Source organism: Oryctolagus cuniculus, chromosome 5 (assembly GCF_051225735.1).
Source record: "Oryctolagus cuniculus isolate XC-2025 breed Fujian yellow rabbit chromosome 5, ASM5122573v1, whole genome shotgun sequence".
Classification (NCBI taxonomy): Eukaryota; Metazoa; Chordata; class Mammalia; order Lagomorpha; family Leporidae; genus Oryctolagus; species Oryctolagus cuniculus.
In genome coordinates this window covers 159,506,822-159,534,186 of record NC_142871.1, presented here as the reverse complement: position 1 = coordinate 159,534,186, position 27,365 = coordinate 159,506,822, and the positions used below count along the sequence as shown (strand labels likewise).

General features: G+C 45.6%; 1 protein-coding gene and 1 long non-coding RNA gene across 4 annotated transcripts in view; one reads left to right on the top strand and one right to left on the bottom strand.

The window, feature by feature from the left end:
- Positions 1–27,365, bottom strand: part of NEDD9 (neural precursor cell expressed, developmentally down-regulated 9) — a 203,905-nt gene that overhangs the window by 51,197 nt on the left and 125,343 nt on the right. The window contains exon 1 of one of the 3 annotated variants that reach the window (XM_008262388.5): positions 3,548–3,728. The exons of the other annotated variants lie outside the window; for them this stretch is intronic. Within the exon in view, the coding sequence (XP_008260610.3) occupies positions 3,548–3,559 (12 nt within the window). The 5' untranslated portion in view covers positions 3,560–3,728. Of the gene's footprint in view, positions 1–3,547; positions 3,729–27,365 lie in introns of those variants that run through there. 3 annotated transcript variants of the gene reach the window in all.
- The window catches only part of LOC149126829 (uncharacterized), a 38,957-nt gene continuing 34,692 nt past the window's right edge, over positions 23,101–27,365 (top strand). Inside the window, exon 1 of the long non-coding RNA XR_016234300.1 lies at positions 23,101–23,235. This is a non-coding gene — a long non-coding RNA (uncharacterized LOC149126829). The remainder of the gene's footprint in view (positions 23,236–27,365) is intronic.

Here is a 27,365-nt window from a genome sequence, read left to right as displayed (position 1 = left end):
TAGAACGACTTGTATCTCAGTGTGCACAAGTCATCTAGCTCTGAAAAGCAGTTTGCTAATTGTATGAATCCATATGCAATCACACCAATAGTTTTCAAAGCACCTTTGGGTGCTTTTAAGTTCACAAATCTCACATTAACAAGGAGAAAGAGAAGTCTCAAACTCTAGATGGGTTACCACAAACCACTTAGAGAAAAATTGAGAACTAGAAAACAAAATATCAAAGCAAGTAAAGAACTGGGAGTTTCATAGGTTATATACAAAATGACCGTACTGACTACACTGAAGACCCTGTGTTTCTTCTCAAACTGGTTTGGGAAAATAACAGTTACTTCAGAGTTGCCCTCAAAAGCTTTCTGTGGCACACGCTTTCCTCTTTCCCTGACCAGCTTGTCCCCCTGAAACCAGAACACAAGAATCAGGAATTTCAAAGCGTAAGCTTCATTTTACTCTAAGTCCCATCTGTAATTTTTCTTCAGTGAAAACATTTAAGAATGAGTTCGTTGTATGGCAGACTCGATACACAGGGTAGAATTGTAACGGAGGCACGCAAGCACTCAGAAATTTGGCCAAGTTACAGAAGCCGTGAAGCCAGTACAGGTCAGGCAGACAGGGCCTTGGAGCGCCTCCCAGGCTAGGGCCTGGAGTGGGCGGAGCCTGGGACCTAGCCAGCACGAAGTGGGCGGGGCCTGGGGGTGCTTCTGTGCAAACACAGCTGTGCAGAGACCCTTGGGGTCCTTTACCCTCCGCAGCCCTCCGGCTAGAGACAGGAGGGAACCTCCTAAGAACAAGCAAACCAAGACCGTGCAGGTGCCACCTTCCTCCCTGCCCCTCTGGAGAACCTAGTCTTATATTAAGATTTTGTGGAAAACTTATTAAGATCCCACAATTTACTGTCACACCACTCCAGACTAATTCCCTTCTAAGAGGAGTGGAATAATAGGTACATATGAGAGTGACTGTAGTCTTCCTGTGAACAAATAAAAACACGCAATGAATTAAAAATAGGCCAGATATCTCCTAACCAAAAAAGTTTACCTAAAGTAATAGCTTAGGCTCCACAGCTCTCCTGATTATTGTAAATAACATCACTTGCATGCCTGGAACTGCAAGGGAGTATATTATAAGCAAGTGAGTGGAGGTTGACTGTTCTCTAGTTATGATCCCCAAAGTGGCTAAACCAGATAATCTGGTTAACTGCAGCAAAACACATTATAGGGCCTGATTTATAAATATCTCAATGAACACTTTACAGTCTGTGCTACATTTATCATTTATTAGAGCAGTGTAGTGTTTTAAAGATAATTCCTACTCTAGGATTTTACAGTCTAATAATTGTCTGGTTTTACTACCTAAGCAGCTCATATTAAACAAGTAACTGTCAAATGTGCATTTCATTTTGCTTTATAGAGTCACTGACAAAGAAGAAGTAAATAGGAATTAGAATCCAACCTTCAGGAATACTTGGGATGTAATAGCCTTGAACTTTCGGGGAGAAGAAAACATTCATCAAGATATTTTTGGGAGGTCAAAAATGGTTCTTGGTCTGTCTCTTAATAAGTGGTTAAAGTCATGAATTTTGGATCCCAGTTCACCATTTGTATTAGCACTCGATAAATTACCTAGACTCTCTGTGCCACAATTTCCACATTTGAACATGAGTGTCTGAGTAATTCCTACATCTGGGAGTCACTGGGAGAGTTACACATGACAGTCTTGTCATAGTGAATCTCGGTGTTCTAATCGCACTACTTTTGTGTCACCTCCTCTCCTGAAAATGACAAAATCCTGTGCCAAAATAAAGTTGTCTGTTATTAGTGAAGAGAAGCTGGACTTCGTAAGAAAGGGAGAGGGGATTGCTTCAGCTGTGGGTTCCTTTGATAGTTGCCACAGGGCATCAGTCTGTCACTTGTTCAGAGAACTCAGCCCTTTTTTTGTGGGAAAATGTGTTCACAAGCTAAAAAGACTCATTATTTACATCACTTGGCAGGGTCCTCAACATGGCTAAGACCCAGAAAAAAGGCAGGTTTTCCCCCTGAATGCCAATAGCAATTGACATTGTCAGTTGCCCCGATATTTTCTTCCCATAAATAGTAATGCTAAGACATGATGAGGTCACTGGATAAAAGTGACTTTAAACTTTGTCACTTTCTACATTATAGCACTCAATTTCATCCATTTAACTTTCCAGTAATAAATGTATGAATATGCTTTTTTCTTCAAGTAAGCTTTTATTCAGCAATGCGAGAAGAAAAAAATCACTCCAGCATGAGTAATATCTGGTCCTAGTCCTATCTCTGTGCTAAATAAGGAAACTGGAGAAATATGAGGGTGAACCCCATCAAAAAAAAGAACTTTCTTCCAGGTCCAAGGATTTGTGTTGGGTTATTTCCTAAAGTCTAATTTTGATCTTCAGGATTGTTTTTTCCTCTGCTCTCTCCCAACTGTTGCAGATAAATGGGAAATAGTCCAGGGATAACTGATTCCTGTGGTTTCAGATTATTGTAACCTTTTCAAGAACTATAACTCATGCATGACAATAAAGACTTCCAACATTTAGATTTCGGGCTTTTGAACAAGATCTATAGCTTCTGAACCAAAGATTTATCACTGCGGTTAGCCAGTGGTTATTAAGTTAGACCATGTATTTGCAACCTTACGTGCTAAAGGAATAGACCAGAAACTAGATAATTCAGAGAGAAAGCAAAGTAATCCCAGGTAGTGCAATTAGTACAAATTGTCAACCCCAAAGCAAGGCCACAGCTTGCCAGATTTGATAATATAATATTTGATAATAGCACCGGTTTAAAAGCACTAGGACTCATGTCTGTTCATCATCCAAGAAAACAATCATGCCCGATGGATGGCAGTCTGCTTCTGTACCATGTCCACTGCAAGCCTCTTGCCTCTTTGGATGGGGTATGCTGAGCCAGTGATAATCCTTGGCCAAGAATAAGCACACAAACAGTGCTGACCAAGTACTATGACCATGACGCTCTGAGAGGCGCAGGCATAAGCTGGCTTGAGCCTCCATTCAAACATCAACGAAAGCTTCAAGAAATGACCAATACTCATTTACTCTTACATCCTACATCTAACATCTAGGGATATCAGAATTCTCCATCACCACTGTAACAACAGACTGGGCTTTTCACGTCTTCCACCAAAAGTACATATGGCACCATGCTTTCCCGACAGACGCGTAAGGTAAAGGCTGAAAAGCTTTGCGTGGAGAGCCAGTCTGGGAGAATCCCAGGGCCGTGCAGGCTGGAGCTCCTGTCTGCTGCGGTTGCAGACACCCTCTGATCCGCAGTGGCTGCTGCCCGCCCGCGCCGGGGCTCACTGCTCACCACTCGGCGACTCCCAGAGCAGACAGCAGAAGGGCTCGGTGCACTGCAATCGCCTGGGGCTCTCTCAAAGTCTGGGCTCAGCTTGCCTGCTGGCGTGCCAGCTTCATAGAGCTCTGCGGAGCATTGGCGGGGGCCACGCAGAGGAGCTGTCATGCAGGCGTCCAAAGACACCTGCTCTAAAGGGGGCTCTCTCTTACCTTGTACTTCATTTCGGCGGCGGAGAATAGAGCCGTTTCGGTAGGCTAGTCAGGGAGCATGAAGCACTGGTGTGCGGGCTCCTCCATGGAGTGCGGAGCAGCCGGTGGAGAGAGCCTGCCCCGGAGTCGCAGCCGCCTTCCCCAGCCTCTGAGCTCACTGTTTTGATTGAGGCAGGCCTATCAGGACTTCATTTGCATACCACTCCACCATTGGCTGGCGGGGCAAGGTAATGCTTAAGCCCCGCCCACCCCTTAACTTCTGAAAAACTGACAAAGAACTTGCAATGTGATCATTTGTTTTTATGGTATCCCGAAGGGTGGAAAATAAAACAAAGTGGGGAACCGTCGTGAGCCTTTCTCTGTCCCCCAGAAAGAAAGAAAGAAGTAAATAAAACGAAAAACAGGAAAAGGAGATAAACCCATTCCATTTAACTGAAATTTTAGCGAATGGTAGTTCACCAAGCAGCCTGACAGTGGAGCTTCTCCTAGCAACTCCTTCATAAACCCATTTCGTTTCAAAGCTATTCACCTCGCAGCCTCTACATGAAACGAACCCGGGGAACAAAAGGTTTTCTGTCTCTGGGTTCCTTTTTACTAAACACCCCTGCTGATATCTCTCTGTGTCTCTCTCTTTTTTTTTGGTGGCTGCTTTTTTTGTCCTTGTCAATGTTCAGAGTGCTCTGAAGCAGCGTAGGTCTGCAAGCAGCTGGAATACAATTCTCCCTCAGTGAAAAGGCTGTGCCCCCGCACAGGCCTCACCCAGAGAGTGTCAGGCCCCTGAAGTGACCTTCACTGGCTTTGCTCAGAGTAATGGTTAAATGTGACCTGGGGGATGGGGCCGGCCAGGGCACGCCCTATACATCATCAGTGGCTGCTGGGTCCTGTGCTCTTTGATAGCGGGCATTTTCAGCTCCAGCTCTGAGCCTTGCAGTTACTTCCTTCTGACCTCTCTCCTCAAGTTGACCCATTAACCCACCGACACTTATTATCCCAGGGGAATAAAAAAAAAGACCCCTGTCTGATGGGCCTGGCTACAGCACCCAGCCTCTCTCCACTGCAGCTCGTGACTGGAATTCTATAGAGAAAGAATCATCCTGGGAAGACAGAAAGGGTCATCTTCGGTACCTCTTCGGAAGGGGAGTGTGGTGGTGTGAAAACTGCCCTGCTCCTGGGCCTCAGGAATCCACACCACAGCAGTCCCGAATGGGCTGCACTCCAACCCAGACTATGACTAGGATGGAAAAATCAGACCTGACTTTTTTCTTTTCTTCCTGACAGAGTTGGATTAGAATCAGTTTGATTTTTTTTTAAGGGGAGGGGGCTAAATTCCCAAGGGATTAAGACTCTACTTTTACAACCTAAGCAAAAAGAACAGGAGAGCAGCTGTCTACAAAAGTGGTTTCCAGAAACAGCCTTCTCTGTTCAGTTTACAGTTTAATGGGGCACCGATTCCCTGGACTTGAGGTTGCCACACCCATTCTGGCCTCTGATGGGTCTTGCTTTTTTTTTTCTTCATTCGGGCTTCCAGCAGAAATGAGCCCGAGTGCTTTTGCGAGGTCTCTCTGAACACAAACTAGGCGTGCAGCCTAGCTCATCACAAGGACCTTCCTGACAGTCCAGCAGACTTAGCAGAGCATCCTCAGTTTGCAGGAAATTGTTTTTGGTGTCTGCCTAGATAAGAGAGGACAATGAGTCAAAGGCTTTTCCAGGTGTAAGATGAGTCTCCTGGCCTCCGGATCTAGATAACTTACCGTGCCATTGGCTTCCTAAGCTGAATCCTGCTGTGTTGTTTGAGTATGTGAATGCCATCCCACTTAGTGCTTTAAAACGCTGAACATCCCCAAACATCCCAAACCCTGTGTGTGCTGGAGCTTTTTGGACTGTCATTCTCTGGCCAGAAAGGCTGGCTTCCCACTGAACAGCCCCCTGCTTTTCTGTTTCTGTCCTATACCGTGAGACGCTTCAACTCCACTGGAAGTTCATCGAAAGATGGCTTGGGTCAGCAGACAGTCAGATGCGTAAAGGAAGGCGCCGAGGTGTTGGGATCAGGTGTTGCAATCTCAGCAGGTTTCTTGATTTTAGTGTCTTTAAATGTAAAATAGAAACAATAACATCTACCTGCTAGGATATAGTGAGGATTGAATGAAATAATGTGAGTAGAAGTGGATAGCGCTTGGCATGTTGTAAGGCCTTAGTAGTTATTTATTATTAACTGATGTTATTGTTACATTAGCATTAATATTATATTTACTCTGTATTAGTTTGTTACTATATTATATAGCATTACTGTTATTTAAGTTAGCACTCTATTCATTATAAATATTAGTAGACTATTGTTGATGTTGTAAGTGAGGTGGGTGTTCATAAACAGGTGGAGGAGTCCCCCATGCGTGGGCCATCCTTGCTGATTTAACACCTCCCACATGCAGGCACCTTCCAGGCAAGGAGTAGACAGTAGTAGCCTGGACAGAAGAATTTCCCCCTTGTGGAGCTTACAGTCCAGTGAGAACAGAAAAATAATGGAAGGGATGGATAATACGATGTGCCATGACAAATGCTACGAAGAGAAATTCAGCAGGGAAAACTGCTAGAGGAAAACAGACCATGGCTGGGGGGAAGTGGGGCCTGTTTTTTAGGATAGAGTGGTTGGAGAAGCCACTCTAAGGAAATGACACATAAGCAGAAATAATCACATAAAGAAAAATTGTAAGAATTTCGTGAAGGGACCAGCCACCCAGAGATCTGGGGAAAGATCATCTGGACAGAGGTGACGTGTGCACAGGGCTTAGGGTAGGTAAGGGTTTAGTTTGTCTAAGAACAGCAAACAGTCTGGCATGCCCAATGTGGAGTCCTCAGGGACTCACGGAGAAGATGAGCTCAAGAGGGGTGGGGTGAGGAACTCTGGTTTTTTTTTTGTTTGTTTGTTTGTTTGTTTGTTTGAGTGGACAGGAAGGCACTGGGGCGTTTGGAACAGGGGATACTTTTCACTGTTTTCATATTCTGTTTCAGCACTTGAGGAGAGCAGGCTACTAGTTAAATGGCTGAGCTCTGGTCTCAACACGGCTTAAAACTGCAGTCAGTTGTTACTTTATTAGTGTCATTTAGCATATTTTCTTTAAAACTCTTTGGGGAAACATTTGTCCTCTCAATGAATACAGAAACAGCCCCTACCACAATCTATTACTTGAGAACCTGGTTGCACAAGTGATGTTTAAAGCTGAGCTGTGTAATCAATGCTTATAGCAGCCCTAGTACTCCCGGAGGGACCCTCCTGAAGTAGTTGAGGCCCCTGCCCCTGTGCCTGCCAACCCTGACTTCGGTGGGCATCCCCACCTGTCAGCCTTGCCACCTACCTCCTTCTTTGCCAAGAGCTCTGTCTCCCCAGACCCTCGTGCAGACAGGAGTGTGGGAAATGGCACTGGATACCATCCAAGTGATTTTCCAGCTACCACTGGACACAGGCATGAATCCAGCAGAACACGAAACTCCAGAGCATGCTAGAGGGAGGAGGCATGTCTGGGAAGGAACCCTGTGGCTGTTGTCTGAGAGTGCAGGGCAAAGTCATAGAACCAGAGCTTGCTGCCTGGGAAGTGACGTTGGAAATCATCTGGTCCAGCCCCTCGCAGGGGACGAAGCTGCGCCTTGCACACGCCAGCAAGGCTCCCACCAGCCTGAGCCATAGCACAGTCAAGCATTAGATCAGTCCTCTGAGTCTCTTGTCTAAGCTACTCCAGTGATTTCTTTTTAGTCTATTAGCCTGAACTCTTTCCCTGACCCGGTCTGCCTGCCACATCCCCGCCAGTTTAATTTCCAGAGTACAGAGCCGATCATATGACTAACATGTTTAAAATCCTCCAGTGACACTTCAAGGCCTCAAGAAACAGAATCTGGGCACTGAGGCATGGACTATCACCTGAGCCCACCTCCCTGCCTGACCTCAACTTCCCTCCTCCGCCCTTCTCCCTCCCACACTCTAGCCACACAGGGAAGGAGTGGGGAGGGAACCTCGTGCATTGCAAGACAGCCCCGTACCTTCCTGGCTGCACAGCTGCCCCCCTTTGCTCCCTTGCTGTCTAGCCCAGCCCCAACACTAACTCTTTTGTGTGTCCTTGTCCACAGCCCCCACCCTGCCCACCTCTTCAGTTCAGAACTCACTCCTCCTTCCCTGCACTGTGCCCCCATTGTACTTAGAACACGGCTCTATTATGAGGGCTTTTCCACTTTGTATCGCGATGATTTGCTGACGTCTGTTTCTCTGGCTTCGAAGTGTACTCCAGAGGGACAAGGTGGTATCTTGCTGGTCTCCTTGTCTCCTGCTTCCTTACAGGTAGTCAAATACTTAGGGAATGAATAAGACGATAAATGCAACTTCAAAGAATGTGTGTTTACCTTGAGGTTCTGCTTGGCGCCCAGGAAGGGAATGAGGAAAACATGTTTGGAGAAGTTGAGCAACAGACATTTATGAAAAATGGAGACAGGGTGCACATTTGTAGGACCAATACAAGGCCTGTTGCCAGCGCTGTATCTATGAGCTAAGAGTAGCTTTGACATTTTTAAATGGCTGGGAAAAATGAAAGAAGAGTAATATTTCATGAATTTAAAAATCATGAAAAATTCTGACTTCTGTGTCTCAAGTTCTCTTGGAACACAGCTTTGTCTTTCTAGCTGCAGCAGCAGAGATGAGCATTTCCATCAAGCTGAAGAAATCGCATTACCTGACCCTCTGGGAAAATTCAGTAACCCATGCTTTAGAGTAGTGCAAGGCAAATCTGGCCTTGAAGATTCCAGCTAAAGTGGAGATCCTTCCACATCCGCAGAGGAACAGTCTAGAAGCTGAATGAGCACCAAAGGAATCAAGCCTCAAAAATTGTCATTCTAGGGCCAGCCTCTAGCACTTCTAGTTTAATACCAGTTTTTGTTTGTTTGTTTGTTTTTTAGAGCAACCTATGTAGAAACCGAAATTGTTTCAAAAAGTAATGTGAGGGAGTAGCTTTTCCATTCTATTGCCGATCTCTAGAAACCTCCCCCAAGGACCAGCTTTTGAGAGTTTTCTCTTTCAATCCAACTGTCCCTTGGCTCATTCAGCCGTGATTGGAGATCTCTGAAGTGCCAGGCCCTGTGCTAGACATTTACAAATACAATGAAGTCTAAAATAGTCATCTCCTGTATCATGTAATAGTCATCTCATGTACCAATAGATAGGTGGTATTGTTTTTCTACTCAAAAAAAAAAAAAAAAAAAAATGGGGACTCAGGTTCTGTTACTTCACAATAGAGTGGGAAGCTTTGTATATAAACCCAGGCTTTCTGGATCCTGAGTCTATGTGGCCCTAACCACTGTGCTGTACTGCCCAATAGGCTTCTTCTTGATGCAGTTTGTTATCTGAGCTCCTGTTTGTTGGTTCAGTAACACTGAGTCTCCACCAATGTTAGCTTTTCATTACTTTAACTAAAACACAGGAGAGGAACGAGTTAGGAGGGAAAGTTTCTTTTTGTTTACACTTTGGAGGATCACAGTACATTTTTGGGGGGGGTCCTCATTGGTTACACCACCCAGTAAGGCCAGAGAGAGAGAGAGAGAGAGAAGAGGAGGGGAGGGGAAGAAAGGAGAGGGGAGTAGGGGGAGAAGGGGGGGAGAGGGGGATAGAGGAAAGAAACACTCAGCTTGTATAGCCAACCTTCTCACAAAAACTACTTTCCAAGGCTGAGCCTCCAAGGACCTAACCTTCCACAAGGCCCACCTCCCAGTTAGTGAGATCAAGTCTCCATCCTTAACCCACCAACATTAACCCATTAATTGCTAATGTAAGACTTAGAAATTTAAGCATCTGCATGGTTTGGGGGCCCAAATCCTGTTCAAACTGTAACATCCCACTAGAAGGAGTAAGCCTGAGACACAGGCATCATTTTCAAGTTGCAATGAGGGCTAATTGTGTACCTGCCAACACATGCAGCTTACTGCCTGCTACTTCTGAGCCAGTGCACGTGCAGTTTCTTTCATCTCTCTACCCCTCTTTCATCATTCTGCTAACCTAAACCCCGTCATGCCCCTGACTCTTCATGAGCCATTTCTAGAGTCTCCTCCCCTCTGATTCTCTCATCCCCCATGGCCCTGGTCAGTGCTTCCGAATTTGACTTCCTTAACGAACAATGAGAAGTGCTATGCTTCCCCCCTTCAAGTTGGCCTCAGTGAGCTTGGAGGACAGTCTTGGACCCTATTCATTTAGCAAGTCCTCTTATGTGCTGCAGCCAATCTTTACTGCTTAGTTATGACCTTTCACGGTTTCATTTGTGAGAGTTTATTCTCCGCAACAAGATTTTAAGAAGCTTGTAGAAGAGGATTCTATCTTCTGTGGTACCCCTTTCTGTACCTCTGTAGGTAACTGGATCTCAGTTTCTGTCCTCTCAAAGTTCTAGTCTTGTCCACTCACACAGCCTTTGCTGAAGTCGACAGGGGAACAAACAAAAGCAAACCACTTCTTAGCAGGCAAGGAAAGAGCACCTCTCACTTCAAGGCAACAACTCTGTTTTATCTGTTGTACTGGTCAAACTCTTAGAAGGCAGGCAAGAATATTATTAGGGAAATCTCCAAGCAGAGCCCCTAATGCTTGGGTCTTTCTGTAGGGTGGACCAAAGTATCCATTCGCTTTCCCTCCACTAATTATTTGGCTCAAGAAACCTTAAAAAGGTGACCCAACCTCAGCCCCCAGTCCCATTTCATTCTGTTTCCTGAAAGTGTTGTTAAGGCAATATTAAAAAGTATGTGTTTCTACAGATGGAGGGTAGTATTCACTGAAAGGCTTGTCAACTCATGGTGCCTGATGACTTCAAATTTGGTTCCTCCCTGACTTCTTTTCTCATGTCTCATTTTCCACTCAGTGACAGGCCACCCGGGGTGGCTGGAAATGGTTCCTTTGTAGCCTGTGGATTACTGTGTGCCATGGTCGATCCCCTCCCTGTGAAGGCTTTCCCCGTCTCCCTGCCCCTTAACAGTCAGCCATTGTACAGCCCTTCAAAACACCATGCCCAGCATCTGGCTGCTTTCTGCCCTCCACCCCAGACACTTGGAGGTGGCTTTTAATTTCCCCCAGGGCAAAAGTGCTACAATCAAGTGTCTGAGGCCCCTCTCAGTCCTTGAAAAACCATGAAAGAGCACTTGGAATGCCGAATCACCGCCCTGCTACTAAAATCTGAGAGAGTGCTGTAAATAGAGTGATTGTGAGCAATACCTGGACTTGATTTCGGAAAACCTGTGCAGTTGTGAAGTTTTGATGTTCAGTGTTATTACAACTTTGGAATACTTAATTACCACCTTCCTTCCCCCACCCCCCACGGTAGAACTGAGGAACGCTGACAGACGAAATTACATGTTAAATACACTCACTCAACTCTTGTGAATATGACAAGCAATTGTGAGGCCCCATGTTAGCACTTGGTATTTTCTTTCTTTAAAGAGTCTGGGGAAAACAACTTAGTGTTGAAGTTCTAAGAAAAAACAGAAGCACATAACAAAGATTTAAGTTTACTTACCTCCGTAAACATGCGAAGATTCACATTTTTACTGTTCATCAGAGGTCTTCAAAAAGTTAAAGGAAAATGTGTATTATGAAAACACTATGGATGTATTTAAATTTTTTGAAGATTTATTTCTGTATTTGAAAGAGTTACGGAGAGAGAGATCTTCCATCCACTGGTTCATTACCCAGATGGCTGCAATAGTCAGGGCTGTGCCAGGCTAATGCTAGGAACCAGGGGCTTCATCTGGGCCTACCATGTGAGTTTCAGGGGCCCAAGTACTTGGACCATTTTCCACTGCTTTTCTCAGGCCATTAGCAGGGAGCTGGATTGAAAGTGGAACAGGCCGGCGCCATGGCTCAATAGGCTAATCCTTCGCCTGTGGCGCAGGCACACCGGGTTCTAGTCCCGGTTGGGGCACCGGATTCTGTCCCGGTTGCCCCTCTTCCAGGCCAGCTCTCTGCTGTGGCCCGGGAGTGCAGTAGAGGATGGCCCAAGTGCTTGGACCCTGCACCCACATGGGAGACCAGGAGAAACACCTGGCTCCTGGCTTCAGATCAGTGCGGTGTGCCGGCCGCAGCAGCCATTGGAGGGTGAACCAATGGCAAAGGAAGACCTTTCTCTCTGTCTCTCTCTCTCACTGTCCACTCTGCCTGTCAAAAAAAAAAAAAATAAATAAATAAATAAAAAAAGTGGAACAGCCAGGACATGAACCAGAGCCCACATGGGATGCTGGTGTTGAAAACAGTGGCTTTACCCACTATGCCACGATGCTGGCCCTGGATTTAATTTTTTTTGTACTAAAATAAACTCATCTTTGAATCCATTTTTCCATGAACTTTTTGAAGCACCCAGGTATGTATCCCGGAAGTTCAGTGGAACTAAAGGGGGTTCACAGTGAAATTGTGCAGGCTGCCTGGCCAGTGTGCCCTCCTTTCCCTCCTGTTTGCTGTTTGCTCTTGCTATAAGGAGTTCTGTTGTGGCCTGCTTTGGTCTGTCCAAATAAACAGCTTGTTACTTGAACCTGTCATGGAGATCTTTTCTGCTGGTAGAAATTGTGGACTTTTACAAAGGTCAGGATGCTCTGCCAAGACCACATAAACAGGAATTCCATGACTGGACGGAGCATGGTCTTCTTTTCTTTTGGGAGGCACTGCCCAGCACAACAGTATTGCTGCATAATGCTTATTAAGTGAGTGAGCGCCAACACAGCCTGCCTCCTTGCTAACCCTTTCCAGAAGAGAACTTCAACGTGTACTTGAAAAATGGAACTAAAGGGTGAGCTTAGGGACAGACTTCTGGCCTGGTGGTTGACTCCTGCATCTCATATTAGAATATCTGGATTTGAGTCCTGACTCTGCTCCAAGTTCCAGCTTCCTGCTAACGCAGATGCTGAGAGGCAGCAGGTGATGGCTCAAGTAATCAGGTTCCTGACACCACATGGGAGATCTGTATTGCCTTCTTGTCTCCTGGCTTTGGCCTGGAGCCTTGAACTTTTTGAAGGCCTCTTGTATACCCTTACATTTGAAAAGTTCTTCCTTTATAAACCCTTAACCCTGGAAAAGTCTTCTTGACTTCTGTCTATGTGCATATTTCCACTTTGTGGATTATAAGACTTGGGGGCTGGAGTTGTGGTATAGTGAGTTAAACCAATGCTTGCCACATTGGCATCTCATATCAGAGTGCCAGTTGGACTCCTGGCTGCTTCGCTTCTGATCCAGCTCCCTGCTAACGTGCCTGGAAAAGCAGTGGAAGATGGCCCAAGTCCTTGGTAACCTGTCACCCCCATGGGAGATGGAGATGTGGTTCCAGGTTACTGGCCTTGACTGGGCCTAACCGCGGCCATTGCAATCATTTGGGGAGTGAACCAACAGATGGAAGATCTCTTTTTTTTCCTCTGTCTCCATCACTCTGCCTTTCAAATAAATAAAATGACCCTTTAAAAAACAAACAAAAAAGATGTGCTTTCGTGTGATGTGACACGGCATGAAGAAATGTCATGGGATGGAACTTGGCAGTCCCTCCTGTCCTCCCTCTGTCTCACTTTCTGCTCTTGGCTCAGTGGAATAAGCAGAACAGGCCAGTGAGTGTGCACTGAGTTCCTGGCTGGGGCTGAATGTGCTGTTTCCAATCTACTCCTGAGCTTTGTCATTTTCCAGGGCACAGTGGCCTTTGAAACTCACCCTTCACATGTGGTTCCCAGCATCACAGCAAGGGCCCACGTAGGCTGGGATAAAATGGGAAAGGAGGAAAAGTAGGTTAAACACCAAATGACCACCCTCCTGTGGGCATGGGGACACCTATTCCTGAGGAGCTGGGGATGCATTTTTTCCCACTTGTGTCCCCAAACAACCCATGTGACCTAGTCTTCAGAGAAAGCTTGCCCCTTGTCCCTCATCAGCTGTGAATGCCCAGCAGGCCCCAGTCCAGGGCCTGGAACCTGTCTGGCCAACCCAGACAGCCGCCAGCTGGCGCTGAGGAGCCAGAAGAAGGAATCTGAGCAATGTAGAGCCTGGTGGAAGGGGGAGATGGGAGGAATGTGGTGCGGGGACACATCACTCCTTGCGAGGTTCAAGCCAAGCTTTTGAAGATTGATTCATTTTAGAAAGCAAACAAAGTGTGCTAGCTCTCAGCGATCTTTTATTTTGTCTGCTAGAGAAATGTCTTGAGAGCACGGGCCCAGGACTGGGTGGCGGTACAGGCACCAGCACCCACTCTTGCCTTGCCAGATTGAACGTGGACGGCACATTTCTGCCCACGGCAGCAGAGACCTATGGAGTGGCTCTCCTCTTTATAGGGAAAACCGAAAGGGCCCCTGCTGATGAGCACAAGACATTGTCTCACTCACTGACACCACTGAGATTTGCAGATGTTTAAGTATAAGTTCCTTGAATTTGCTGAAGTCTTGGCACCCTGTGATTTCAGACTTGAAGATGTAGACAAGGGGATGTCGCAAGGGTTTTCTTGAACTTCAAGGCCTGCGGTTCTCATGACTCATGCTCTAAACAGTCTTTGGGAGCTTCTGGTCTTAGGAAGGGGGGGCCAGGATGACAAGAAGCAAGGGTGAAGCCCCTTCTGACCCTGGAAGACAGAAGCCACGTGTTCCCCAGCTTTCAAACTTGCCACCTCAAAATCACTCCATACAGCGGTTCTCAGCATCCATGAGAGATTGGTTCCAGCATCCCTGTGGATACCAAAACCCATGGGTGCTCAAGTCCCTTCTATAGATGACATAGTATTTGCCGTAACCTATGTAATCCTCTGATACACTGCAAATCAGCTCTAGTTTAGTTGTTAAACCTAATATAATGTAAATGCTATGTATATGTTACACTGCCTTTTTTTTTTGCAGAATAAAGACAGAGAAAAAAGTCTGTACATATTCAGTACAAATACAGTTTGTTTGTTTGTTTGTTTGTTTTTTGCCCCGAGTATTTTCTGTCTGTGGTTGTTTAATCCTGTGGCTGTGGACCCTGTGGCTATGGAAGACCAACTGTGTGTTCACAGGCTCTCTACTGTACAGTTCTGGTCATCGGAAGAAATAAAAGGACACCCTCCTTATGAAAAGAATTCTGCCCTTTTCAGTTTACCTCTCTCAAGCCCAATCTGGGATGCAGCTTCCCATCCATCTCCTTTCTTCTCTGCTCCCTACTCTTAAACCCTCTGCTCTCAGCAAGTGAATTCAGGTCTTCCTTACCCTAAATACAGATGCATTTTTCTTGTTCAGAACCCTGGAGGCCAGACAGATGGTGTAAGCCACAGTATTTCATTGTAGAAAGACACGGAGGGCACATGCATGTATTACAAGATCTTTCCAGGGCTGTGGGACTGCATCCCATTGCAAACTCTTTCACATTTTGTGTGAGTGGTCTTACAAAGTGGCGTATGTGGAAAAGAGGCGTTACTTTGGGTCATTGCTGGTGGTTTAGCTGCCACACAGATCGTGGAAATATCCAGACTTCGACATTTGTGGATGGGTGGACACAGACCACAGATACTTTCTGTAGGTCTCCAGAATCTTCCCGTTGCTGGCTCTTCCCCAGCTGCAACCCAGTTTTTTCTTTCACTTGCAGAAGCCAGAGAGTCAATGATCCCAAGTCCTGGCCTCTCACTCAGTCCCCACACCCGCCTCTGCCCCTGACTTCGTCTGCAATCACCCAAACCAGCAATCTGGACTGTTGTATTGAAGTTTATGTTACTAGAAAAATAAAATGAAAAAGAAAAGCCCTGATGATGATGATGATGATGACAACCAGGATGATGAAATTGACCCCTGAGATTAAATGACCCCTGCCTGATTGCTGTCCAAGTCTTAAAGCACTCACTCAATTTCTGTACCTGCTTCATTGTGGGCCTTCTGATATTTGGCCTATTGAGATCTACAGAGCACAGCTGGGGAGCCCCCACAGTGAGACCCCCATCCCCATTGCCAAGGCTGAGACTTCCCTGCCAACTCCTTTATCCCCCCTTAGCTCGTGACATTGTTCACCATGTGCGTTGTCTTCAATACACTCCTTCCTCTAGTCCTGTGGCAGTAGGTTCTTCTGATTCTTCAGCTGCTTTTGCCAATACTTATTAATTTTCTTCTCAGGTAGGCATTCCCCAAGGTTCTATCCTCAGCCCCTTTTCCTACTGTATTTCCCGCTGTCCACCTCATCTTCTCTAATGACTACTCTTGTCTTTGTACTGATGACTATCACATCTTCTGACCTGAGTTGTGAGTTCCAAACTCTCATTTCCTGCTGCATCTCATACACTTCTCACATTCAAATATTGTACAGGTTAATTTTATGTGTCAACTCAGCTAGGCCATGGAACCCACACAGTAGGTCAAATATTAGTATTTGCAGAGAACATGTTTTATGGATGAGATTAAATTTTCAGACTTTGAATAAAGCAGATGACCCTTGATCATGCTGGTGGGCTTTATCCAATTAGGTGAAGGACTTGAGAGACTTAGGTCTCCAGAGGAAGAGGGAATTCTGTTCCAGACTGGCTCTAGCTGGAACATAAACTCTTCCCTGTGTCTACAGATTGTGGGCTTACTCCGCAGGTTTTGGACTTGTGATTCCTTAAAGTTATGCCTTAAAATAAGTAAATCTGTCTCCTTACCACTCCTTACACCCACACCTAATTTGTCTGTTTCTCTGGAGAACTCTGACTAATACACATATGAAATTTCCATGAAACGGTGTCTACTTTGACCCATTTTCTATCTATTTATGATAATACTGTTGTTCCAGTCAGTAGAATCAAAACTTCATACTGATATTTTGCTTCTTTCTCCCACCTACTTCTCACGTCTAGTGATCTGCCAAACCATGTCAATTGTACACCCTTAATATTCATGGCATATGTCCACCACTGGGGAGCTCCAGCTGTTGATTGAGGCCTGGTGGTCACAGAATTCATCCCCTTGCCTACAGCATTGGACCCAAGAACTTGGCAGAGAGCCAATCTGAGATCTTCTTTGAGACTTTTGTATGTGAAACCTAGGAGAAAGGCGGGCCTTTCTTTGGGTCATACACTGTATACATTTGCTTGACAATGAACATTTTTGCCTCTGTATAGAGTGTGTCCAAAGTAAGACAGAATGAATCCAGATGCAAATAAAAGCAGAGACATTTAGAGTGGAGTGATGGTGAGAACTGTGGTCATATTATATCTGCTCCAGGACAGAGCCATACCTGAAGAATGCTCTTAGACAACCCAGTTCAGAAGGCAGCAAGTGCACTTTCATGCCAAATCTAGTTTGAGTTGGGTTTCTTTCACTTATAACTAGAGTGTCTTGGTTCTTCTACCAGAAAGTGTTCTTCTAGAGGGCGAATACTTTACCTTGTTCATTTGTACTTATGGTGTCACTACATACAAGATCTTGAAGATTATAAATACTTCATGTGATGCACTGAACTCCCAAGTTAGCCTTAAATTACCAGCTACATTGTGAAATTGTATGTGAGATGAAAGGGAGAAATGACTGTAAGAAACTTTTTTCTGCAGCTGCTAAGATGGCAGAAATAGAATGGTGACTTAAGTATTAGGAAAATTCCAGGGTGATGGTACCTTGGAGCATGAGAAGCAGAGCTAGCCTTTTATTTCAGACTCATTGAGGTAGATACACAGCTTGAACAATGAAAGCAAAGGTGAGACATACTTTTACCATTATGTATAGGGTAGCACTGTTTTGTCTACCTATAGATCCATATAAATATTTATATTGTATTTCCTTTCCAATTAACTTTTACTTGCTAATCACTGCTGGGATTTCATTCAGCTGTCCACCAGTACTTACTAATTGCCCAACATATTACCGGGCACTGTGGGAGTTACAAAGATGAACAATACCCAGACACTGCCCTCTCTCCTTAAATACCTATTACAGTAGCTGCCAAAGCGACTTCATGAAGATAAACTTGTGTTGGGGAAAAAAAAAATCACACCGTGAAGTTATGTAAGTTTCTATTTTAAAATCATCTGGTTCTAATTTGCTAAATTTAATGCTTCAGAGCCAATGCCAAAGTGCTACATTTGATTTATGGAAATACTTTAGCACATTTTTCCATCGCACTCTTGTACAATATATTTACTGCTCTTTTGTTATGGTTAGAAAGATTACGGACCTTAAAAAAAGCTTTCTTTACGAGCTTGCTGATATTTTATTATAAATGCTGTAAGATGGAATAAGGAGCCCAGTAAACAATAATACTCACTTAGGAGCATTCCACATGGTTTAGTGTTTTTTTTTTTTTTAATTCAACAAAGAGATCCATCTGGAAAATGGATGTATGAAAACTCACTATGCCAAACCACTTCTCAGGGCAGACAGTATTGGGGGGGGGCAGGATGGGAATGGATATTTAAATAGCAGTCATAGTATGCTATGTTGTTAACCAAATAATGTGAGTAGCAAAGAATGCACAGACCCAGATTTCCATCACCCCAAAGAGGAGCTCACAAAATGTTCCAGTGAAATGGAATGAACGTGAGGATGGCAGCGTAGAGGTGAGCAATTGGCGCAGCAGTTAAGATGCCACTAAAGATGCTCACATCCTGGATTGGAGTATCTGGGTTCAAGTCCTGGCTCTGCTTCCAATTTCAACTTCCTGCTAGTGCACTCCCTGGGAAGCAGTAGATAATGGCTCGAGCAGTTTCGTTCCTGCCAGATTGAGTTCCAGTCTTCTGAGTTCTGCTTGGCCTGGCCCAGGCTGTTGGGGGCATTTGGGGGAGTGAACCAGTGGACAGGAGATGTCTGTCTGTCTCTATCTCTGCCTTTTAAGTAAATAAAAATAAATATCTTTAAAAATAAAAACACCAGAAAACCAAACGAGCATGGGTGTAAATACCATTTGTATCAGTGCCTCAGGACCTGGCTGCAGAGGCCAGCAGGCAGGTAGCCACAACCCGCCTCAGATCGAGGAAGCTGGGGGCTGCTTTTGTCTTTCCCACCCTCCCTGACATGCCCACCCCACTGGTGTTCCCAGTGCCACTCAGAGTTGGGCCCAGGCACAAGCATCTTATGTGATCATCTGAGCTCTGGGCTCCACCAGTTACTTGGCATGATATTTGGCATTTTACAGAACAAAGACCCGGTGCCAAATTTGCATGCAGGTCTCCCAGACATGTGTGGTTTAGCCAGGGAACCTGCCTTGAATTTTCAGATTCTGAGTATAGACTCTTTTTGCTCCTGCTGCACCCGTGCTTCGCTGGGCAAGTGCAAGATGAGAGGTTTTTTTGTTTCAAACAGAAAGCAAGATGACTGCCTGGGAAAATTCCCCTGCACCTTGTGGCATACTGTCTCCTTAAAACAAAGATGCCTCATTTCCTCCCAGCAGAGTGTTGACAACTCTATACATGAGAAGCTGCAAAGGCCTCACTGGTCATTGGTTTCTTTCCAATGGGCTCGCTCTCTACCTGAAATTTGGTGACAGGATCCAGGTGCTGGGTGCATTAGAACCAGCGAGGTGAGGCTTCTCAGCATGGCTCCAGGGCCTCAGATGACCCTGTCCTGCCTCCTCCTAGTCCGTGGCGGGCCTGAATGTCAAGGGACTGTCTAATGTGCCTCTGCCCTACCCAGCCAGTGATGGTTCTCCCAGCTCTCCTGCCCTGGAGACCAGTGCTAGGGTTTATTCCCACCAAGAGCCTCATGTTGAGGCTTGGTCCCCCATGTTACAGCGGTGAGAGGTGGCAGGGCCTTTAGGAGGCACGTGGGGCCATGAGGGACCCACTCGCATGAACAAATGAGTGTTTTCATTTTGGGAACTTGCTAGCTGGCGTGGGAACTCAGTTGTTGCCTCTCTCTTGCTATTTCATTCCTCTGCCATGCTGGGATGTGCTACTGAGCCCTCACCAGAAGCCAAGATGGTACAACCACTTGATCTTGAATGTCCAGAACTTTGAGCCAAGCTATACCTTTTTGTAAAGTACCCAGTAACTTATTCCCAGTATTTTATAAAAAATATACCCAGTACATACATTTATGGAATACCTAGTAATTGGGTATTGTGTTACAGCCAACCAGGCTTGCTTCTCCCCTTGAAAAATACTGAAGAAGAAATGACAGCTTAAAACAGTAATGAAGAGAGAGCCCATGATCTCCCCCCCTTCTACATTCTTCCTTGGAATGTCTCTTACTCTGCTCCTTCAAGCCGGTCCTTTCCTCTCTCAATCTGCAGCTCAGTCCTCACTTTCTCCTTGAAATTTAGTCCTTGTTGAGTCCTCCTGAGTTTGTGCTAGGCTCATAGTCAGCACTACCGTGTTCAAGACTGGGGTCGTGGCAATGGAATATCATTGTGAGTCCCCACCAGCACCACGTTGGATGAGGAGAGTCTCGTTTTGTAAAACAGTTGACCTTTGACCCAGCCATAGCAATTTGTTTTTATTGAGAGATAATTCACGAATATAAAGTTCACCATTTTAAAGTACTACTCAGTGAATTTTAGTATATTCAGAGGGCTGTACCAACAATATCACCACCTAAATCCACAACATTTTCATCACTCCAGGAAAAAACTCCATGTCCATCAAGAATCATTGCCCGTTGCCCCTCATCCCCCAAGCAACCACACATCATATCCGTCTGGCAATAGTAATTGATACGGGGCCAGCACTGTGGCATAGTGGGTAAAGCGGCTGCCTGCAGTGCTGGCATCCCATATGGGCACCAGTTCAAGTCCTGGCTGCTCTACTTCTGATCCAGCTCTCTGCTGTGGCCTGGGAAAGCAGTGGAAGATGGCCCAAGAACTAGGGTCCCTGCACCCACGTGGAGCTCCTGGCTCCTGGCTTGGGATCAGCACAGCTCCAGCCACTATGGCCAATTGGGGAGTGAACCAGCAGATGGAAGACCTTTCTCTCTCTTCTTTCTTCTCTCTCTCTCTCTCTCTGTATGTGTGTGTGTGTGTGTGTGTGTGTGTGTATAAATCTGACTTTCAAAGTAAATAAATACATCTTTAAAAAAGAAGCTGTTTAGAAAGGGAGAAGAAATAAGCTCCAGCAGAGACAGAGAATTCCTCTGCATTTCCATGTAGAGGTTATGGTTAGATACAGCTAAATGCATTATCTAATGTCCACAGTAATGGATCCAGTAGGGCTTGATACTTCTACAGTACAAACAATGGAGGTGCTTAGAGAGGTGGCTGCCTTGTTCAGCATCACACAGCAAGGATCAATCCAGGCTTCTCTGACTTCAAATCCAGTGCTTAACAGCCCTATTATTGCCTTTGAATAGCCTAGGTCTATCCATCCTCCAGCTGGCCCCAAAACATAGCCTAATGAGGAAGTAGGTCCCATATAGAGAACAGCCTGACACCAGTGCAGGAATTATGTTTTCTCCTGGACAGCCAGCTGGAAAGGGAAGGAGGAGGCTCGGCTGTTACATGAGCTCGCTCGGGTTCCGACCTCTGTGGCCTCTGTTCTTTGAGGAAGCCATCGTAGCCTTCTGCTTGTCACTGCTCTGAGGCTGGGTTTACCCAGGAGCAGGAGGAGTGCCAGGCTCGGGGCGGGGCACTAAGCACCCCTGAATGCCAACACTACTCTGATCTTCCCTGATTCTGCTAATTGCCTAATGGCAGACTGCCCCTCCCCCAGCCCCTGGTCATCTGGGTCCTGAGGTGGCCTTGCCACTTGCACATGGCTCTCCCTCATGTGCTAGATCCTGGCGACTTGGTGAAATTGTCAGGGTCTCTTATGTAAGCTCCCTGCTCTGTCCTCCACCCAGTCATTAACTAACGATGCACCTCAGGGCTCTGCCTCTTCCCTCCGGTCTCTCCCCAACACATACCACCCACCCGTGAGGCTTCCATGGTCACCTGTCTGCATACCGATGACTCCCCTGTATTCAGCCCTGTGGTAGTTAATTTTATGTGTCAATGTGCTTGGGCTAGAGTGCCTAGAAATTTGGGCAGACATCATTCTGGATGTTTCTATGCAGATGTTTATCCTTCTCTCATGTGCTTTGCCATCCTCGAAACAAGAGCCAAAGCTGCTCAGTTCCAGCCAGCACCAAGAAAGAACGAGTTTTAAAAATGTGCCTTCTCCCTGGAAGGTACACCTGGATCCTCTGCTCCTAGCCCGTTTGCCTGTGGTATGCTAGCTGCAAGGGAGGCTGGAAAATGGTCTGTAGGGTACTTCAGAAAGGTTGTGGAAAATGGAATTAGAAGATACTTATTTTGGTGCCAAAAATTTAAAAATCTGTACATAAGAGCATTCTTCAAAAAGTTCGTAAAATGCCTATTATGAAAAAAGTGCATGTATTCAAAATATTCTATGCCAAAATAAACCTATCTTTTTATTCCATTCTTCTGTGATCTTTTTGAAGTCTCCTCATATATTCTGGGTGGCCATTCCTTACCAAGGAGGAGGAGAATGGATATAGAGGATGGCTTTTAGCATCAGCCACCAGTGTCAGTCTGTCCTGTAGGTGCTCAATAACTGTTTGCTGGGGTACACAGGCCAGAGTTTGCCTGACTGGAGAGCCCTTTGTTCATGGCAGGTACTCATGCTGGGTCCATAGGCGTGTTTCCTCCTTCTGGCCAAGGTGATACTCTGGAGTTCCCTCCTGGCTCCTGTGGCTGAACCTGCCCTTCTGGTCCACTATCTAGATAGTGAGCATGGCATCATGGTGAAGTGGTCCATGGATCCCAGCCATGGCCACATCCTGCCCAGCATGCTCCAACCCACAGCAATGGCTGGGCCATTGACTGTGTACATCCGAAAGTGGGTCCTGAGCTCTCTCTCTGCCTACCCTTCTTTACATAAACAGATATGCAAATAGGTTAGTGTGGCCAAAGGCAGAGTCAAGTTATAGCTGAAGTTTGGGGTGAGGGAAGGTTGAGAGGTTGCTGATTTCACACCCCACTAGCCCTTTTCCTTGGAGGTCAAAGTCAGTGCAAAGTCATAAAATGTGAGTTGCTGCCACTGATTGAGAGTCAGGGCTCCATGACAGGCACAGTAGCCAAAGGCTAAATTTAATTCGACAAACCGTGAAAAAGACAATTGTCTGCTGGCCTTACCGGAGCCCCCACCTCGCTCTCCGGGAGTCTCTTTGTTTGAGTGGCTTCCAGCATCTCCTTTCCCACAGCATCCTAGGTGGTGAGGGAGGACACCCTTGGCATGCACACGTCCTTAACGCGTGCAGAGAGGGGAGAGAAGCTGCAGCTTGCCCAGAATCACGTGCGGAATCTGCCCAGGGCGCTTTGCTGCCAGGCTGGGGGCCAGCGAGTTCTCTGAGCCCCGTCCCTGGCTTGCTGTTTGTTCTCTGCTGACATCCAGGTCCTCCAAAAACCCCTGTTGGCCCAGTGCAGCCCTTGCTTCGGAGCTTGGCAGTGACTGCTCCCTTGGGCTAACAGTGCTGGGAATACATTGTGACTTCAGCTGTAAGGCTCTGAAAGTGGACACAGCCGCCAGTCCTTCAATCTCATTCCATTAAACTTGATCATCCCAAGGTGTTTCAGAGTTCCCATTTGCTGATTTATTTAACAAGACCCCGAGTCGATCCCCCTGGTTAATGACATTAAACTGGTCCTTCTTTCTACAGTGGGTAATAAAACCATACACCTGCAAATTCCTAATTGCCTTGAACTCTAATGGCGAACTTTGAATCAGTGTTATAATTTAATGTCTCTGGGTACTGTACCTGGGTTGTCCACCTGTGAAAATGTCTCCAGACTTCAGGGAATGGTGAGATATGGGATTAAGTGACTGCTTAATTTAAATTTAAGGGAATATAGCCTATACTGGGAAGAAAAAAATCCAATCCTATGAAAAATAAAGTTTTATGAAAATTGGCTGGTTAGTATTTTATTCTCTCGATCTTAATTCTCTCAGCATGACAATGTTAATGTGAATGTACCTGATATAATCAGCTTCATACCAACATATTAGAAAAGATACGGTTTTAGGGAATAGGCTGTTTGGTGGTGGCATGGTAGTGGCAGTTTTGTTTAAAATCACCTTCCTCTATCTCTTGCCTTCTGCTAATGGGACGCCTCTGATGGGTGCATTTCAGGGGACTTCATAGTCAAGGGAGAGGGATCCTGAGATCTACGGCAAGTAAGGGAGGAGGTCAGATCCACACTGCAGGGGAGAAGAGCAGCCTTTTTGCAGAAGTTATCTAATAAAGCATCCTTACCCCCTTTGGCTCTGTCTCACCTCTGAGGTTGCTGAGTCCCATGATAGGGGCCCAGTTTGGAAGGTGAGAAAACTGGCGTCTCGCTTTCTGTGGAAGCGACCTGCTAAGGCAGCAGGGCCAGCTCAGAGCCAACCCCAGGTTTCCCCACTTGAATGTGGTTCTCTTCCACTCACTCCTTTTCCAGCGGCCAGGGAAAGCGTGGAGTCTGAGGGTGCAACCCTCTCAGGGGAAAACGAAGCCAAGCAGGCATAGGCAAGCCTTCTCTGAAGGAGATGGACCTTCTTCTAGTGTTTCTACAAAGGAATGACCCTCTGTGCTCTGCTCGCCTTCAAAAGTGTTGGCTCATGTTTCTGAATCTCAGCTCCAGGGCTGGCTGAAGACCAGGGACTCTGGTCTGTTTCATGCCTGGGCATGAGTCTGTGTGTGTAGGGGGGAGTGAATGGGGTAGCATTCTGTCCTCACCGCCTGCCTGCCTTCAGAAACCTGGGAGCATCTGTGTGTTCCGACCCCAGGATGTGGGGCTGTGTTCTTTGAGTCCTTCTGCTCTTCCCACAAGCAACAGAGCTGGAATCGTGTAGCCTAGCGCTGTGGCCTGCTTTCTGCTCATCTTCATTTCCCCTCTGTCCCAGGACTCCCAGGCCTGCCGACGGAGAGGCAGGACAACGGGATCTTCTCAGGTCCTGCCAGCCTGAGTGTGTTAGAAACTTTCTGGGCCACCGGGAGCTGAACACACAGATAACCATGACAATCAAAAGGGCTTTGGGAGGCTGAAAGAGGGAGGTGACCTCGAAAAGCGCAGTAAGTTGCCGTGGAGGTATCTGAACCAGCTCTCATGTCCCTACTTCATGATAATTCATTTATTATCTCTGCTTATTGAGAATGCCTCTGCAAAAAAAATCTGTGCTAATATTGTTCTCTGATCCGAGCAGGCCCTGTCCTTCCTTAAAAAAAAAATGAAATAAATGAACACTGTGCACAGGCCATGCCCCCACCCTCACACTCCATTCACAGATAGACACTGCAACATGATTGACTGCAAATCGGTGTTAAGAACCCTGGAAGTTATGTTTGACCTTTTCCCACGCCTCCTGGAAGACCCCTTTTCACAGTCAAAGGCACACTATAGAAATCAGAAAGGGGCTGGTAGGAAATTGACATCTTAGTTCCATGTCACTTACATTGTTTGGTTATAGAGAGGCTTCTGCACAAGCAAAGCATTATCTTGAAATGCAAAGTTAGAAATGACAAATGGAGAGGAGAAACCAATTCCTAGTCTGGTTCCAGGCCTTACCCCGGCCCCTCCCAAATGCTCTGTCTTTAATATGGGGTTTGGTCTGTGAGTACACTGGTTCTTCACCCCAAGGTCTAAATATTCTATAAAAAAACATAGTTTATATATTCTAAAACATACAGAAATAGAAATGAGAGAGAGTTTGAAGCGATAGGAATATACATATTTTTGCCTTCTAAATCTCAACAAGAAATTATTCTTTTTGAGAGAAGTAGGTTTGAGCTCGTGTTTTTAATGTTTTACTAATGGGCGCTTAGGAGTAAAACACTATCTTGTTGGGAGACATTTGGGACAAGAGAGTGTTTGAGTTTGCCTTAATGATCTGAGTCTTGCAAACAGCTGAGTCATGAGGAAGCATGTTGTATTCTTTCCACGCTCTCTAGACAAAGATCAGGTTGTTGTCTAAGAAAGATGTGTGGAGTTTAGTTCCAGCAGTTTCCCATCTAGTTGCCACGTTCATGAATGTGTGCAGTCATTTAACTACAAAGCCTTGTCGAATCAAACTGAGTTTTAATCCTTGCTAACAAAAAAGAGAGACTATCACCTTGCAGGGGTGTAAAGGAGAAGAATTATAATGAAACCAAGCCAGGTCTCCCTGCCTGTAGGAATCTGGCGCCTGCACCAGGGTTGCATGGAGGAGGATATTGGGAAAGCTGCCCTTTTTGAAGGGAGAATCTGAGCAGAGTGTTAAGTCTCATTCCTCGTATGTCTCCAGGAAAATTGCTGGAGAACTCCACGCATGCTTTTTTCTCTCCCTGCACAACACCATGCCCTGGGACAAATTCATATTTGATGTGAATCCTGGCCTGACCTTTCATGTTAACTGCTTTGATGTGTTCAGTATTGGTTTCTACTTTTCCATTTTAGTGTTGTTATTTTTTAAATTCTAAAATTTTAAGTGTGGGAACTATGGCATTATTTTGGAATTTAAATCTTCTGTGGGAACATTATGAAAACCACTACTAAAGTCCATTCCTGCTAGGCAGCAACACGTATACTTTTAAGAGCATATATGAGTGTAACCTCATCCTAAGGTTGTATAAAAACAATAAAATAAATCTAGTGCCCGCTGTATACAACAAAAATGATTTGCTGTGGTGTCACAGGCATAGACAAATGAGTATAAACACTGAGAAAGAATTACATATTTGTACATCTGATCTTTTTTTAAGTGCAGATTTTTAAAAAATTATTTAAATGGCAGAGAAGCAGAGCAGTCATGTGGGAGAGAGAGAGGGAGAATGAATGAGAGAATGAGAATACTCCCATCAGCTGGTTTCTTCCCAAATGCCTATAAAAGCTGGATCTGAGTCAGGCCAGAGCCAGGAGCCTCGTACTCTAATATTCCATCTGGGTCTCTCATGTGGATGACAGGGACTCAACCACTTGGGCCATTCCCTGCCTCTCCCAGGTGTGCACGGCAGGAAGTCAGACTCAGGAGCAGAGCAGGGAGGTGAGCCCAAGCGTTTTCTTACAGGTATGAGTGTCTGAAGTTGCATCTTCACTGCCACGCCGACACCTGCCCCGTACACCTGATTATTTTGTCCTGGTACTTGTTTGTTGTGGATTGTCATTGGAGCCACTTGTTAATATGAAGCATATGTTAAAACATGTGGTTAAGGTAGCCAGAGAAAATACAGGAAGGTCAGTGGTATTTGAATGTCAGATAAACCGTGAACAGTTATTTTATATAAGTATATTCCATGAAATATTTGTGACGTATTTTTACGGAAAATTATTCATTATTTAGCTGAAACTCAAGTTTAACTTGAAGTCTTGTGGTTTTACTTCTAACTCTGACCACCTTACATGCTGAGAAATAGTCACAGCTGTGACAGCCCAGGGGCAAAATCCTTCCTGCTAATTAGAAAACTCACTTGTGATGGTAGTTCAAAAGGGTTGTGGGAAAGGGGATTAAGATATGTTTTATTGTGCAAAAATTTTCTGAAACCCACGTATAGTTTTTTATAATGCACATTAACTTTATGAAGATGCTTTGTATATATGTTTTCTTTTTTTTTTTTTTAAATTTATTTGACAGAGTTAGACAGTGAGAGTGAGAGACAGAGAGAAAGGTCTTCCTTCTGTTGGTTCACCTCCGAAATGGCTGCTACAGTTGATGTGCTGTGCCGATCCAAAGCCAGCAGCCAGATGCTTCCTCCTGGTCTCCCATGCGGGTGCAGGGGCCCAAGCACTTGGGCCATCCTCCACTGCCCTCCCAGGCCACAGCAGAGAGCTGGACTGGAAGAGGAGCAACCGGGACTAGAACCCGGTGCCCATATGGGATGCCGGCGCCACAGGTGGAGGATTAACCAAGTGAGCCATGGCGCCGGCCCCTGTATATGTGTTTTCAAAATTTGTTGCAACAAAATAAACTTACCTTTTAAA